This window comes from Fragaria vesca, linkage group LG6, assembly GCF_000184155.1.
Source record: "Fragaria vesca subsp. vesca linkage group LG6, FraVesHawaii_1.0, whole genome shotgun sequence".
In the NCBI taxonomy this organism is placed as follows: domain Eukaryota; kingdom Viridiplantae; phylum Streptophyta; class Magnoliopsida; order Rosales; family Rosaceae; genus Fragaria; species Fragaria vesca.
In genome coordinates this window covers 25162814-25178443 of record NC_020496.1, presented here as the reverse complement: position 1 = coordinate 25178443, position 15630 = coordinate 25162814, and the positions used below count along the sequence as shown (strand labels likewise).

General features: G+C 38.5%; 3 protein-coding genes across 3 annotated transcripts; 2 read left to right on the top strand and 1 right to left on the bottom strand.

Moving 5' to 3' along the window:
* The first annotated feature begins 3743 nt into the window (after nt 1-3743).
* LOC101291643 (AT-rich interactive domain-containing protein 4-like) lies at nt 3744-9891 on the top strand. The gene is made up of 15 exons (XM_004303699.1): nt 3744-3914; nt 4020-4208; nt 4583-4636; nt 4776-4864; nt 5108-5384; nt 5539-5595; nt 5818-5849; nt 6234-6369; nt 6475-6648; nt 7164-7802; nt 8260-8397; nt 8507-8605; nt 8916-9016; nt 9101-9191; nt 9291-9891. Exons 1-15 carry the CDS (start codon nt 3777-3779, stop codon nt 9414-9416), a joined length of 2340 nt encoding a protein of 779 aa, XP_004303747.1. The 5' UTR covers nt 3744-3776; the 3' UTR covers nt 9417-9891.
* Nucleotides 9892-10513: 622 nt separating this feature from the next.
* LOC101296700 (probable E3 ubiquitin-protein ligase RNF217-like) lies at nt 10514-11573 on the top strand. Its single transcript, XM_004305734.1, has 2 exons — nt 10514-11381; nt 11510-11573. Exons 1-2 carry the CDS (start codon nt 10579-10581, stop codon nt 11571-11573), a joined length of 867 nt encoding a protein of 288 aa, XP_004305782.1. The 5' UTR covers nt 10514-10578.
* A 413-nt stretch (nt 11574-11986) lies between these two features.
* LOC101296416 (agamous-like MADS-box protein AGL62-like) lies at nt 11987-12688 on the bottom strand. Its single transcript, XM_004305733.1, has one exon. It carries the CDS (start codon nt 12686-12688, stop codon nt 11987-11989), a length of 702 nt encoding a protein of 233 aa, XP_004305781.1.
* Nucleotides 12689-15630: the final 2942 nt, after the last annotated feature.

The following is a 15630-nucleotide window of genomic DNA, read 5'->3' as shown; positions in this document are numbered from 1 at the left end:
TATATATATGTATTATAAAAATTAACTCTTTGGTTTTTTTGAACATAGACTTCTATAAAGATCTTTCCACTTATTCATCATGGGGGGGGGTTGGGGGGCTCGGAAGAGGAAAAAGAATCAGTGTCGTGGTGGTGCTACAAGATGGCAGTTTATCGTATAGAATAATAGAATCGCAGACCTATTGATTATCCCTATAACGATCACTAAATAAAGATTTGTGCTACTACTATCCCGATGCAGCGAAGGTAGGTGGTGCTATTATGGCAGGGGAAGGGTCTACTTCTGCTCCAAATGCTTTTGGTGGCGGGTCTTTCTATTACCGATATGGACCTCACTATTGCGAAGGTGCCTAAGATGAGGGATGATCCTCGTGGTCATCAAAATAAACCAAAACTGAGTCCATCTTTGAAGACTGTGATCAGGAGTCTAGCAAAGGAGCTAGAGAATGATGCCCCTTTCAATGAGGGTTAGTTTTTATGTTTTTTGCATTCAATGATGAGTTTCGCTCACTCACCCTATTTATGGTCTTAAGTGGTTATAGGTTGCTGTTTTTTATTTGTCAAAAGGTACACCAATTGAGGTCTTAGACGTCTAGACAATTTTAACAGTGGTTTTATATTTGACCATGGTAGACTTTGGGATATATATAGATATACAGGGCCCTTCTACTAAGGGATCCTTTTTTTTGACATATATGAGGGATCAAGTATTATGCCAACTTTTCAATCACATTTTTCAATCTTAACCGTTCAATATTTAGATGTATATATGTAGATCATTTCTGCAAAATTTCATCCCATTTGGTGATCGTTAAGGCTTCGAACTAACTGAAATCAAACCTGAACCGTTCATGCCTATAATTTTAATTCGCAGTTTTGAACACCTTAACGATCACCAATTTGAATGAAATTTTGCAAAAGTGATCTACATATTAGGACCTAAAAACTGAACGGTTAAGATTGAAAAGTAGGTCTAATGCTTGATCCCTCATATATGTAAAAAAAAAGAATCCCTTAGTAGAAGGGCCCTATATATATATATTGCAGTATCATTTTGTTTTGGTTTGTTCAAACCAAATTGTCTTGGTATAGTAATCGAACTAAGTAATCAGCCACCAAGACACAATCATTAAACATGTATCAATGCTCAACCTAACTTATTTGACCCCTTCCGGGAATCCTTATGCAGAGGGGGCAATCTCAAACTTCAAAAACCCTAGTAACAGGGCAAAGCTCAATAACTAAGATAATGTCTTAAACTCGCAAGCAACCTTAGCCTAAACTAAAAGTAAATACTAAAAACACATAATTCATAATTGTAAGTAAAAAACGATTAGGAACCTAAGCCCAAAGCCAATCCCAAATCATCCACCAACCCAATGCAGAGCTCAGACCAGAGACTCAAAGCAGGCGGCCTCCAATCCTCACGCTCAAGCCGATGTTACTCCTACACCATTTGCCAGCGCTCCCATCACAATCAACGATGTTGAAACTCTACCACCGTTGCTCCGCCGTTAGTCCACCATCACCTACTCGTGAGGCCTGGACATCAGACCCTTCGCAGCACCATAGATCTGCCCAACATCGATCTCACCTCACCACGAGATGCAATGCCCTGGTGCAGTTGGGCCTTATAGGAGAACAGGCCAGAGACCTCCATGCCTCAGTCGCCATGTAAAGGGTTTGCCCACAGACACTAGATCTCGTCCAACCGCACGCGCGGTGCACTAGCTAAATCAACGGCCAAGCCAACACAAAGGCGCAATGAGACAAGCACAGTCCCACCAAGCAACGCTCTCAAGTTTTTCTCTCTAGGGTTTTTCCTATTGTTCCACTAGATGGTATGAGCATTATGAATTGATATCTTCGTGGATGAAGTCTTCTCCCTACCGCGTTGTATAACATCTCTCGAAAATTACTGCCAGAGTAATATATGTTTCAATGATTCATAATATGGAAGTTTTCTTTCTCGTAGAAACCATTGATCGATAAAACTCGTATCCCTTATTCAAATGATTGAATTAGTTTCATCTGATTAATCAAATGTCTTCGATTGAAGATTCGAAGATCATAACTTGATTGCAAATTGAGATCTCTAATGGATATATAGTGCATGCAACACATTCTCTTGCACTGTTCATCAGCATGTATACATAGTTATCATCCCTGTGGCATTTTTCCCTTTGGGCAATTATTATTCAGAAAATCCCAGAGAGAGTTTGGTAGAGAAAAGGTGACAGATTTCCAAACCATTATTGTTGCTTGATTTCTAGCTGGGATGAAGCTCATGCTCTAGGTCGGCGAATTTACTCCCATTGGCCTTGATTTCCAAAGATTCGTACAAACAAAAATGGCTTATTTTCCAGCAAAACACAAAAAAGACCAAGCACCTCGGTAAAAACGGCGTGTGCAGTCACGCGCGCACGTGTGAAGCCAGATGTTGATGGAGACTGGGAATTGGATGAGCTTTGATCAAGCTCTCTTATTTGATCATGGCCTCATGCACCCAATCATAAACTAACCTCAACAAACCAAACCAAACCAAACGTTGAATCACAAATAATACAAACCTTAAAGTCTTAAACAAAAATCATCAACAGAAAAATCGAATTAGATTAATGCCAAAAACCAAAAGGAAACACAACTAGAGTAAACAAGTCCTGGGCTTTGCTTTGATCGTGTTTAGGAACACCGAACACGACCGCAACAAAAACAGTAATGTTGCTGTTGTTGTTGTTACCGAATCTTGTGGGTAACAATAAAAAAAAGGACCAAGAAAAATCTTAATGGGGGACTTTGAAACAAAGTTACCCACTTCAAGTTTGCAATCAAAGCTTGTAACTTTACCTCTATCTCACTCTCACTCATGAGTTTTTGGGTTGGAGACTTTGAATTGTATGTTTTTGATGGTGTTTGACCTTTTGAGGTTTGGAATTGTGAGGATTGCATAAGTTTCTTTCTGACACACACCCACCTATTTAACAAATGGGAATATTAATTACCTTTTTGATTTAATAAAAATTGTTCTCAAAATTTTGGTGGTGACTGTGGAAGCAATCCTTTGTGATTTTAATGTTGGTGGTGAATTAGAATTAGAATTAGAATTAGAATTAGAGAGGATACATTGGACAGAAACAGATAAATAAATTAATTCTTATTACAAGGGAAGGTTGGGGTTTTATACGAATTTCTTTTTGGGATTTGGATTTTACGGCCCTAGGGTTCTCTTTTCATACCTTTAACTTGTGCTTTTATTTGTGATTCTTCTTCGCCATTCTCTTCTGGGTTGTTCAAGTTCCTCAATTTCCTCATCTGGGTCTCTTTCACTTTTTTCTGTTCTTCATTCTTCTGGGTCTGGTGAGTTTTCCTTTGATTTTTCAACGTTTTCTCATCTGGGTCTCCCTTGTTTTCCCAATTTCAAGTTTTCTGGGATTCAAAGTTGGGGGCTTTTTCCCCAATTTGTTGTTTTAGTGGCATAAAGTTTGTTAATTTTACCATTATTGGGTGTCTGCTGTGTTTTGGGTTCTGGATCTTGTTGCTATTGCATATTGGGTTTGTTTAGAGATTTTGGTTTCTGGGAGTTGATCATTCTCAGTAGATTTGGTTGTACTTACTTGAATTGGAGTTGGGAATTTTGATCGGGAAGTTGGGAATTGAGGCTTTGTCTCAGTGGTGTGGAGTGGGAGATGTGATGGTTTTGGGGCTTTTAAGTCTTGTGTGAGGAGCCTGAGCTTGTTTGCTGTTGCCAACTCTCTGTTGGGGGCCTTGAGGGAAACAATGTTTCATGCTCAGGGAACTTGTAGTGTGCTTGTGGTTACTTGTGGAGAGATTTCAGAAGATAAACGTGGTAAGGAGACCCCGGAGGATAAGCTGAGGTACCCGTTCCCGGAGTTGGTATCATCAGGTCGTTTGGAGGTGAGTATCGGTTAGCAGAAGCATGTTTATGTTCTTAGCTTATTAGGTGCATTGGATGTTTTAGTTTAGTTTCTAATTTTACAATGTATAACTCTTTGAATGTAGGTTCAAACTCTGACTAACCCGAGTGAAGAGGAGTTTTGTAAATTGCTTGAATCGTATAAGCCGAATCTTGTTTACTTGCAAGGAGAGCAGCTTGAGAATGATGAAGTTGGTCCTCTTGTGTGGAGAGATGCCTACTTGTCAACTGCTGAATCTATGTCTGACATCTTTGATGCTACATTGCCTACAACTGTAAGTATTAAGAACTCGCGAAATGTTTTAACTTGTTTTCTTGATAATTGTGTGTGTGGACTCTATTCTCTCTGTAACTATGTCAGATGTATTATAAGAAAACCACAGCTGCTTATGGGGTAAATTTGATTCATTATTGTTCTTCTCTGTAAATTAAGTGACCATGTGGTCTTTAACTCCGGGCGAGTCATTTGACAAAATATTAACAACCAAGGGGTAGGTATGCTAGTGAGGTGGGATACGGTCTATTGCAGATTGCTGCATTTCATTTCCTCAATTATAGTTGATGATTTTTGTTCCGTTCTCTGTAATGTACTTAAGTTGGTTTGGCTTCTCACCCAGCTTCATTTCATATTTCATACCTCTGTATGCAGGTTTATTTGGAGGTTCCAAATGGAGAAGAATTGGCAGTGGCACTTCAATCAAAGGTAAATGTAGTGAGGCTCGTTCAATATACTTCCAGCTGTTTAATATGAGGAATCACCTAGAACAAGGGCATGGAGTAACTGCAAGCCCTTTTTGTTATTGTTCAGAGCATACCTGTATTTATATATCGTACATCTGCAGGGAATTCCTTACGTGATATATTGGAAAGATGCAATTTCTACTTATGCTGCTTGCCACTTTCGACATGCTTTACTTTCAGTAGTACAAAGGTACTTATCTTCTATTCTTTTGGTTATGTGCATAGCCATACCATTTTTAGAAATCATGGTTTGAACAGATATGTAGGTAAATTAAACACTAAATGCCAACAGGAAGTTTATTGATTTAGCTGGCATGGATTGTTATGCACTCATGCTTGAACCTGAACTGTGACTTCTTTATGCCACTATATTCTGTACTAACACTCAAAGGCTTGACTTACAGTTGATGTTGATCTTATTTTTTTATTTCAGTTCATCAACTCATACGTGGGATGCTTTCCAACTCGCGCATGCTTCCTTTAGGCTTTACTGTGTTCAAAACGACCATGTTGTTCGTGTGAACTTAGATAAACCCAGTGCTGAGCTGGGCCCATGCATTCTCGGTGAGCATTTGAAAATCAGTGTCGACCCCCCTGAAGCAGATATGGAGGAAGACGAAGAAGGTGCTACGGGTTCCCTTCCAGCTATAAAGATACACGATGATGATGTGAGCTTGAGATTTCTTGTTTGTGGGCAGCCCTCCACATTGGTAAGCTCAGATCTAACTCTTTCTACCAATGTTTGGATTGTTTTTACTTGCAAACACATGTATGTATATACTAGTGGAGTAGACTACACGGTGGCACTGATAACTTCATTCTAAACACTTTGGATACCATACTTATTGGTTGACTTATTTTCAGGATGCAGGCATATTAGAACCGTTGGAGGATGGTCTCAATGCCCTTTTAAACATAGAAGTAAGTGGGATGATCTTTGGCTGGTTTTGTTGTAATTATACGTTTCATTATTCTATTTGTTTCATCTTGCTATGATGAGAACTGCCTGGTATTCCCAAATCAAGTATTGTCTTGTGAAAAGGAATCAAAGTCGATTAGTTTTGCCTTAGATATTATGGCTGATTTTATCATCACGGTGCAAGGAGTTCTAATTTTTCGTCATTTCTTTTTATCCTGTTCCAGATGCGTGGAAGCAAGCTCCATGGCAAGTTTAGGTATGTTGGATCTTGTAAATGACTAATGAATATTGTGGTTTCTTTGTATTTTTCCTCTGTCGAGGTTGCATGCAATATATTAATTTAATACTGGTTGACATCATCTTATTGTTTGAAAGCCAACGGACATTTGTTAACATATTTATTAATTAAATTAATTTTATTTACACATTTATATCAATGATAGTAGGTGTCAAGTACGCGCTGCATGTGATGCATTTGGGCACATCAAACATTAACACACTGAGCATGAATACCCAAGAAAAAAAAACTTCGAATTCTTATGTTGCTTTTTACTTTTTACTCTTCTTCCACAAAGAGGATATGTTATGGCCTTAACAACATACAGAATAATAAACTGACTGCCTTCCTTTATGTCTGCAGTGCTCCTCCGCCACCTCTTCAGGCTGGCACATTTTCTCGCGGTGTTGTGACTATGCGGTGTGATATATCAACTTGTAGTTCTGCTCACATATCACTTCTTGTCTCGGGTAGCGCACAAACTTGCTTCGATGATCAGGTAACTTGGTCAAACTTGTGAGGCTAAACTCTGCTATTAAGACTATCTGCCTTTTTCATCTTTCTTTGTATTTCACTTTTACACATTGCAACCTGTTTATTTCAGCTCTTGGAGAATCATATAAAGCATGAGGTCATTGAAATAAATCAACTAGTACATGCGGTCCCCAACAATGACAGAAACAAATTACCTTTAGTGGAACCACGAAAATCTGCCGCAATTGCCTGTGGAGCTACCGTATTTGAAGTTAGCATGAAGGTTCCTGTATGGGCTTCACAGGTTATTTGCCTACTTGCTCTTTATCTTGGTCTTTTATTGCATGATCGGTGGTGAACATTTTAGTATGTGAAGGAATTGTTGAGGCACCAAACATTGAAGAACCTTGAATTAATAATTTGAGCTCTTCTGGTTAAAACTGTACTGCCTATCTGATTCCCATGCCTAAAAATAAAGCTTGTGAAAGTTGAAGTTTAATCTAGTGCGGTTATTACATTAGAATTGCAAAAATTGTTCAATAGCTCAATTAAATGAGGGGGTACAGTATACTCATATTTACATGGATCTCTTGGATCTTCAGTTTCCATCATCATTTAGGTAGAAAGGTAGAATGAAAACAAGCAGTGCTTCTTTTGAATTGTATGTGACTTCCATATTCATTCTGGCTGTATATATTTACATGGATCTCTTGGATCTTCAGTTTCCATCATCATTTAGGTTGAAAGGTAGAATGAAAACAAGCAGTGCTTCTTTTGAATTGTATGTGACTTCCATATTCATTCTGGCTGTATATTCAGGTTTTGAGGCAGCTTGCACCTGATGTTTCGTATCGTAGTTTAGTTTCACTTGGAATCGCCAGCATTCAGGGGTTACCTGTTGCTTCTTTTGAGAAAGATGATGCTGACCGCCTTCTTTTCTTCTGTTCAAGTCGAACGAAAGATAGTCAGTTAAATGACTTATTTCTTAGCACCCCTCCTGCTTGGTTGAGACCACCTGCTCCTAGTAAGAAGAGATCTCGCCTGTGCCAAGAGGCAATACCAGGCTTTCGTAATAGGCAGGGGCTTCCAAATCTTGCTGCTTCTAAAGTAGAAGAGAATGAGAAAGCACTTGGAGCAGTGAATGGATTTAGCACACCCTTACTCCCAGCCAGACAAAGATTAAAAACAGCAGCCATGCGGCCCATTCCTCATGTTCGTCGTCCTAAAATGACACCATTTTCTGGAATTTCTGAGGTTAATGGGCATGATGGCAGCCAGGTGGTGAAGGCTCATCTGCCTCCTGTTCCACCCACAAAGCTCAATATTGTTGGATTGACTCCTACTACGCAACGAAAGTCATACTCCAGCTCATCTCAGGCAAAGCAGATTATTTCCTTGAATCCTCTTCCTTTAAAGAAGCATGGTTGTGGTCGAGGCCCAATACATTCTTGCTTAGAGGTGAGTTATGTTCTAGTCAAAATCCTTTTTATGAATAACTAGCATTCAGATTATATGCACGTACACACAACCGTGATAAAATTTTATGACATGGATATATTAGCCCTCCAATATTTATCTCATGTAAATATTTAAGTTACTTGTAAGACGAAAGCATGTAGGAAAAAAATTTTAGATAAGTCATTGATTAAAATACTTGTCAATAAGAGTGGGTAAGTCTGTTGAAAACAAAATAATGTAATAAATGCTGTGCGGTATTTTTTTTTTTTTCTCAGAGTAATTTCAAAAGATGTGATTGCCATTTGGAAGAATTTGTGAAAATAAAACGTGGATTAGAAGAGTTTTCTGAGTTCTAGATCTCTTACTCACGATAATAATGTACTTTTGGGTTTGTGTCTGTTTTCCTGTCACTGTAGGCTTACATCTTTTTTCATTCTTTCTTATTTTCCTTCCACAGGAGGAGTTTTTGAAGGATGTAATGCAGTTTCTAATTCTCCGTGGACATAGTCGACTCATTCCACAGGGTGGACTGACTGAGTTTCCGGATGCCATTCTGAATGGAAAGCGTCTTGACCTCTACAACTTGTATAAAGAGGTGATTGACATTTGTTGACAAGGATTTACGTTTCACTTGCTGAGGCGTTGATTAATAGAAGTTGGAAATTGGAAACATTAGTTGCTGAAAAAATTAAGGTGTTTCTCAGGTGGTTACCAGAGGAGGCTTTCATGTTGGAAATGGGATCAACTGGAAAGGACAGATCTTCTCGAAGATGCGTAACTACACAATGACCAATAGAATGACTGTATGTCGTTATAACTCTGTTTTCTCTTGTTTCACAGTTTTAGAATATTCTATGACCGTAACATTCATTTGAGGGGAGCAAAGATGTGAAACAGTTTGGGCCTCTGCCCCCCATTGTACTAAAAAAAATGTGAAGCTGTTGAGGCTTTGAGAGAGAAGCTGTTACCCTTTAAACCAGATACTTCTTCAAATATGCAAAAGAGTGTATTGACAACTGGAGAATTACAAATATGCTTGCTACTCCTTTATGGAAACGGTTCAGTAGATCTGAACATTGTAATGACAGGTATATCTGATTCTTGTTTTCACAGGGTGTTGGAAATACACTTAAAAGACATTACGAAACCTACCTTCTTGAATATGAGTTGGCTCATGATGATGTAGATGGAGAGTGTTGCTTATTGTGTCACAGGTTAGTATGGCTTGTTATTTTACTGCTGCAGCATTGAATATTATTTAATGTATTCTTACACTGAGATTGGAAACTGGCCTACAGTAGCGCAGCAGGGGATTGGGTAAACTGCGGAATATGTGGTGAGTGGGCCCACTTTGGCTGTGACAGAAGGCAGGGTCTCGGTGCCTTTAAGGTACTTTTTTCAAGCACACATTGCGATTGTGAAACCAACTCTTTGGCTGTTCAAAAGTACGAGTGCCATTTTTGTGAAATTTTTGTTATGAACTTGCAGGATTATGCAAAAACAGATGGGCTGGAATACATTTGTCCACATTGCAGTATTAGCAACTTCAAGAAGAAACCGCAGAAAGTCACAAATGGATTTCCCCAAGGCTCAACACTATCACGGCCACTGTAATTCAGTTTTGCTCCATTATAATGATAACATATTCTTTTGCATTTGGCTCTCTGATTCGAAGGTTGCTTCCCTCCTGTCCGCCATGAGATTTATAATTTGTTCGGGATTGGGATTTGCATGTATTCATTAGGCCTCAGTTGCTACGTTCATTAGGCCTCAAATGCAGTGATGGTAAAGTAAAAGATAGGAGACCGAAGATGGGGGGAGGGACAAATTTAGAAAACAGCAAGTGTAGTAGAGCTCATACTAGTTAAGTAGTTAGTGTAGACATTTTATTACGGGAGGGAAATCTGTCCTCATTGCCTTTTTTTGTTTTCGTTGTTGCTTTTCCTTTGGGGAGAGGGGGTTTGTGGTTGATAGTTGATAAATCCCATGATTCAGAGGGTCGTTGTAATATAAATCCGAGTATCTCTATGTTATGTTAACATATGACTGATGTAGTGTAATGAAAGATTAATGATTATGATTATACCAGCCTATAACCTCTCTCCCTTGATATATGTTCCTACTTTCTCTGTCCCAAAAGCCTTTTCTTGCATATGTATTGGTTAGGGAGGACAACGCTGTTGGTTTGCACTCCTTTATCCAGTGACGCCGGTTTCTTGCCTCCCATCTCCATCAGGGTCCTCCATCTCGTCGGTGTGTGATCTTCCTATAACATAGCTTCCTTTCTGAACCTTTTGTGACGAACCAGGAGCTTTGTTCAATAACTTGATGCATTTAAGGTTATATTGATAAGTCTACAGAATGAATATATATAGCAAATACACCTGATATGTAAGTTCCAAGATCATTTTTAAGAAAAAGAATTAAAATCTGGTTTTTGAAAACTAAAGTGGGATTAGAAATGCAAGTTTCTTAGACTCTGGTCTTTGCTCACAACAAGGAGTGAGTTGCACTAGGGAAATGCAAAAACATTATGGTAAAAGTTTCTTCACGAGGGGAAATAATTAAAAACGGTACAACTTCTTGGGAAATTGGGAAGCTTCTCAACGGCCAGAGACTCGATCATTAATCCATTAATGGCTAAAGCCTTTCAGAATACGACCAATCCATTGCACCAAAGGAAATTGAGACTCTTCAAAAACACTAACATGCATTATGTTAAACCAAAAATGTTGGACTCCAACTAAAGCCATTTTCCATTCTGAATCAGAGAAAAATGGATGGGGCATCATCAAGCATCTCTCATCCTAATACTTCTGATGATCATCATTTGGTTGATGATTTCTACTTCTCGGCTCTCTATGATGACGAAGAAGTATTTCCCATCTGTGATGAGAAATATGCCCAGGAGTTGCAGCTTCAAGAGGCTCTCATGTCATCTGCAATCTCTTCCTCCAAAGTCCCAATTAGTATTGACCAATTTGAAGTAAAAACACCCTTTGAAATACTGAGGGGACAATCTTCTGGCTCTGGAAGCTTCTGCATGATCTGTATGGATGTGAAACCAAGTGGAGAAATGTTCACAAACAATAGCTGCAACCACTCATTCTGCACTGATTGCATTGGAAGGTATGTTGCGACTAAGATTCAGGAGAACATTTCAATGGTTAAGTGTCCTGATGTGAAATGCAAAGAGGTATTGGAGCCACAGTCATGCAGGTCATTTATTCCTCAGCAAGTGTTTGAAAGATGGGAAAGTGCGCTTTGTGAATCCTTGTTTCTGGCTTCAGACAGATTTTACTGCCCTTTTAAGGACTGCTCAATGATGCTTGTGGATGATGGAGGGGAGGTTGTGACTGTTTCGGAGTGCCCCAACTGTCGCAGACTCTTTTGTGCTCAATGCAGGGTTGTGTGGCATGCCGGGATTGATTGTAGCGAGTTTCAGCAGTTGAGTAAGGATGAAAGAGGGAGGGAAGACATCATGGTGATGGAGCTTGCTCATCAGAAGCAATGGAGGAGATGCCCAAGGTGCAAGTTCTATGTGGAAAAGACTGCTGGTTGCTCACACATTACTTGCAGGTTAGCATTAAACGCTTGTATGTATCTTATATATCATTAGATTGTCGATTTGAATATGAACATATATACTCCTGAAGTTCTGAGTTTTGATAACATGTAAATATTCTTATCTTTTTTCTTTCTAATAGGTGTGGATTCGAATTTTGCTATGGCTGTGGATCCAATTATGGGCACTGTAATGGATGTAATTAAGAAAACTGATCGAGTAATTGAAAGGTCAATATTGATGTACTTGGTTAGTTGGTCTGATGAGGCAGTGGAAACCATTCCAGTATAAGAATTTTAAGGAGAAAGAATCTTGGACTCGTTTTCATTCAGTCATTGATTTTGATTGTTGTTTTCACTACTATATGACCAAGGATTAGATGCATGACAATCAAGGTAGAGATGAGATGTATGTGAAGATCGCGCCTCAGTTTCCAATGAAGTAATCGCAAAAGCAAAACTACTACCACAAAAATCCATGATAGCTAGAGCTAGCACCAAATTAATAGTAAAAATCTGACATAGTTCTTTACAATTTTCCAGTAAAAAAAAAAAGCAAAAACCGTAAAAATATGATGAAAGAGTAACAAAGTCAGGATTCAAGACTATGATAAATTCAACTACATATTCTTCATATTGCTATTATTATTATTCATGTAATTCTCACCTATGGCAACTCTACCATCCATTAGCGACGTATAGCTGCATGGAAGATTCATAATCTTCTGTTGAGCTCTCCTCTCCACATCACTCTTCAGCCTATGCAACGCCTCAGAGTAACTCTCTAACTCCTTCGGACTTTGATCCATCATCTCCTCCTCCCACCACAACTTGGCTGGTACAGCCCCTCCCGCCTCCTGTTTCCTTTGTTGAATCATTGTGGCTCGCTTCTTCTCCTCTTCCAGCTGCCTCCGGGCCTCCAATAACTGCTGCCTTAGCTTTGCCAAATGCGCAGAGTTCACGGCGATGTTAACGTTTTTGTTGCGACGATCTGACTCCAATGCTACTTGAGGGTTGCTCTCTGTAAGGTAACGGTGGATGACGGCGTCACAACTGGAGCTACCGAAGCCAAACATCCTGCCATTGCCAGATACTACTATTGCGGCGGTTTCTGCGCCGGTCAAGAGGCTTAGCTCTGCTGCCTTGTTGAAAAGGCCCTTCTTGCGCTTTGAGAATGTGACATGGCGGTTGCTAGCTGCTTCCACCTTCTTGATTTCCACCCTTCTTCGGCCTTTGGTCTTCTTCACTGGTGGCAGTTCATTGCTATTGTTTAGTTCAACCACGGAGGAAGATAGAACATTGTTATTGTTTGTTTTAGCCATGACTCAAAGCTCTGTAAAGGAAGAGTATAAACCCCTGTATACGAAGTAGTATCAAGTTGTATGATTATATTAGGAAGTATTAATTAGGTGTGCATGTAATAGGAAGTAATTTGATTCCTAAATATTTGAGTAAATATATTACGATGCTTAATTGATCAGAAAAAGATTTTGCAATCTCTTTATCACAAATTTTATTCTGCCTTAATATTGGGAAATTAATTGCCATTCTCTATTTTTCTACCCTCGTTTCCTTTAGCTAAATTAATGAGGAATATCCAGCTTTATTTTTCTGAATTTTAGCTAAATTGTTGTTACCGAAACGTACTGTGGGTAACAATTAAGGACCAAAGAAAAAATCTTATTGGTGGACTTTGAAACAAAGTTACGCACCTCAAATTTCCAATTTCCAATCAAAGCTTGTAACTTTACCTCTCTCACTCATGAGTTTTTGGGTTTGAGACTTATTTCCTTATTAGCTCGTTTTTTTTTTTACCCACACGATTCGGCTTCAAATTGTTTTTTTTTCCTAGCGAATATTCAGTTTTGATTTTTTTTTCTTGTTTTATTTAGCTAAATTAATGGTGGAAGGACAAATCTAATTTTGATAAAATAATATTTGTACCATCACTACATATTATAGAAATTGATACATTAGGAACCCCATCACACTATGCATGTGATATGATTATTGAAAATTCATCCCGGATGATGCTCGGCAATCGTGTCATGAATAAATTATCGACAAAAAATGTGATGCGAGCTTATTATGTATGATTAGACAATTTATATACCTCCCGTCAATTTTCACATTTTATATAATGGTCTTCATCATACTCAATTTGAGCTATCAGAGATCATGCTTGAGAATGAATTTGTGTGTATACATGCGGGTTCTTTGATATCTTTACATAACATGAGATATTAGTGAAAATTAAAAATTGATATATTAGAAAATTAAGAAAGCATTATCAAATATTTTAAATCTCTTACCTTCTAGAATATGATTCCTAATTGTAGGGTTAAGATTAACAATTATATTGGAAAAGATATTGTAATCTTTTATCAAATAATTTACTTTGCCTTGAAGTTAGAAAATCAAAGACATATAGTATCAAACAATTGATAACAAAGAAGATCTATAGTAACCTGAGGAGTATTCGTTTTAGTTCTTAATAGAAAGCCATATATAATTTTTCTTTATTTTCTCTCTTTTACTTTTCTTCAACAATAACTTATTACAATAATTTATTGTTCTAATTTGGACATATATGTTAAAGAGAGCTTAAAACCAATGAACACCAAACTCCATAGTTCACTTCAGGTTGGATCGACTTGACTAGAACCCTCATCCGAGTCCAACCATTCCCGGGTTCAAACTTCTAAATCGAGCAATTCAAACTAATTATAATTAGGCCGGACTTGTTGCACCCTCGTAAACCAAAAGACCAGCAACCCAGATCTAGCGAGGAAACATAAAAACCCTACAAAGGTGAGGAACTGAGGACTGTGTAATGCTTTACATATATACACGACTATATCAAGTCGTTAGCACAGGGGTCATCCCATGGCCCTCAACAAATTGGCATTTGACCACCTAAAATATGTTCATCTGCTGTCTCCACTTACTTATGACCCAGGAAATATATTACCCTAGCCTTTTTGAATTTCCTGTGAATCGAATACAGAATGATGAACAAGCTAATGATCAATCGGGGTTCATGCATGTACTGAAATAGATTAAACAACTGGGTTCACGTCCTAAGTGTACAGTATATAATTTCCATCGATGCTTAAGCATAACCAAGTACGGCGTACAGAAGATGCAAGAACCTTCAAAGCATCATGATCCCAACTTTTTCTTTAACATGCATGGAGTACTCATAATTAATTAAATAAACAAGGTTTCTCCTTTGCAAAAGCTTAGAGATAATACCAGGGCAAAAGGGAAAAGCCTTGGTTTTGAGAAAGCCAGGTTTCAATAACCTAGAAAGAAGGTCGTTCATGGCTTAATAATGCTTCTTCTATTCCATGTCCATCGATCTTTATCTCCGATCGATCACTTACCCCACTAATAATGAAGCTCCCTCAATAATTGCATCAGAACTCAACTGTATCCGTCGACGAGTCCCTACCTTGCCTTAGACTTTGGTCTTCTGTCTTCTGTCTTCTGTCTTCTCCTTTCTCTAAATTAACTGAGTGTGCATGTCAGTTTCACACTTTCACTACTGCCTCATGGGGCCGCCGGAAATCGATCGATCATGTAACCCATACCTCTACTTGCTTCTTGAGTTCTTTCCTTTACTGTAACAAGCTTGACACGGTTTAACGAGTTTCATGGAGTATGTTACATACTCATTGGCCGGATTCGCATGCACCTTCTCCACTTTCTTGGTTGGTCGATCAAGAAGACACAGATCGACTGGAGTGATATGTTTCTCTATGTATTCATGATTTGCTTTACGTTTTACGACCAAGGTTTAGAGAAAGATCGACGGATATATGAGTATCAAATAGATGTACGTACATGCATTATATAAAGGATATAATACTTGTATAACTGCAACAAATTAAACTTGGCTTGTATAACATCAGACCAGATCAACATCGCCTAAAACTTGAAATATTAGTCGATTTCAAATTCAAAGCCATCCCAATACCGGACCACACAAAATGAACGGGCAAGAGGTCCCGCATGTGTTATTATTGGTTGGGAATTTGAAGTTGAGGGCATGTCATCGAGTCATCATCAGGCATCAGCTGTAATGCAGCTATATATACAAAGTTGGGCATTGTCTAAACCAACAAGCTAACTTGCTATGGTTTGGATCGACTTGTTATTGCTAATTGCCCAGCCTATATTATCCACCATTCTTCCGCTGCATAAACAAACAGAATTTCTAGTTACTTGATACGTACACAGCCATAGATTCTCTCTCTCTCTC

What these genes read in the sequence shown, in the direction of transcription:
- LOC101291643 (XM_004303699.1), top strand. Translation starts at nt 3,777, where the DNA reads ATGTTTCATGCTCAGGGAACTTGTAGTGTGCTTGTGGTTACTTGTGGA. An exon ending in GTGGGCAGCCCTCCACATTG is followed by an intron (nt 5,385 to 5,538) that starts GTAAGCTCAGAT and finishes ACTTATTTTCAG; the next exon opens with GATGCAGGCATATTAGAACC. An exon ending in AGGGTCTCGGTGCCTTTAAG is followed by an intron (nt 9,192 to 9,290) that starts GTACTTTTTTCA and finishes ATGAACTTGCAG; the next exon opens with GATTATGCAAAAACAGATGG.
- LOC101296700 (XM_004305734.1), top strand. Translation starts at nt 10,579, where the DNA reads ATGGATGGGGCATCATCAAGCATCTCTCATCCTAATACTTCTGATGAT. An exon ending in TGCTCACACATTACTTGCAG is followed by an intron (nt 11,382 to 11,509) that starts GTTAGCATTAAA and finishes TCTTTCTAATAG; the next exon opens with GTGTGGATTCGAATTTTGCT.
- LOC101296416 (XM_004305733.1), bottom strand. Translation starts at nt 12,688, where the DNA reads ATGGCTAAAACAAACAATAACAATGTTCTATCTTCCTCCGTGGTTGAA.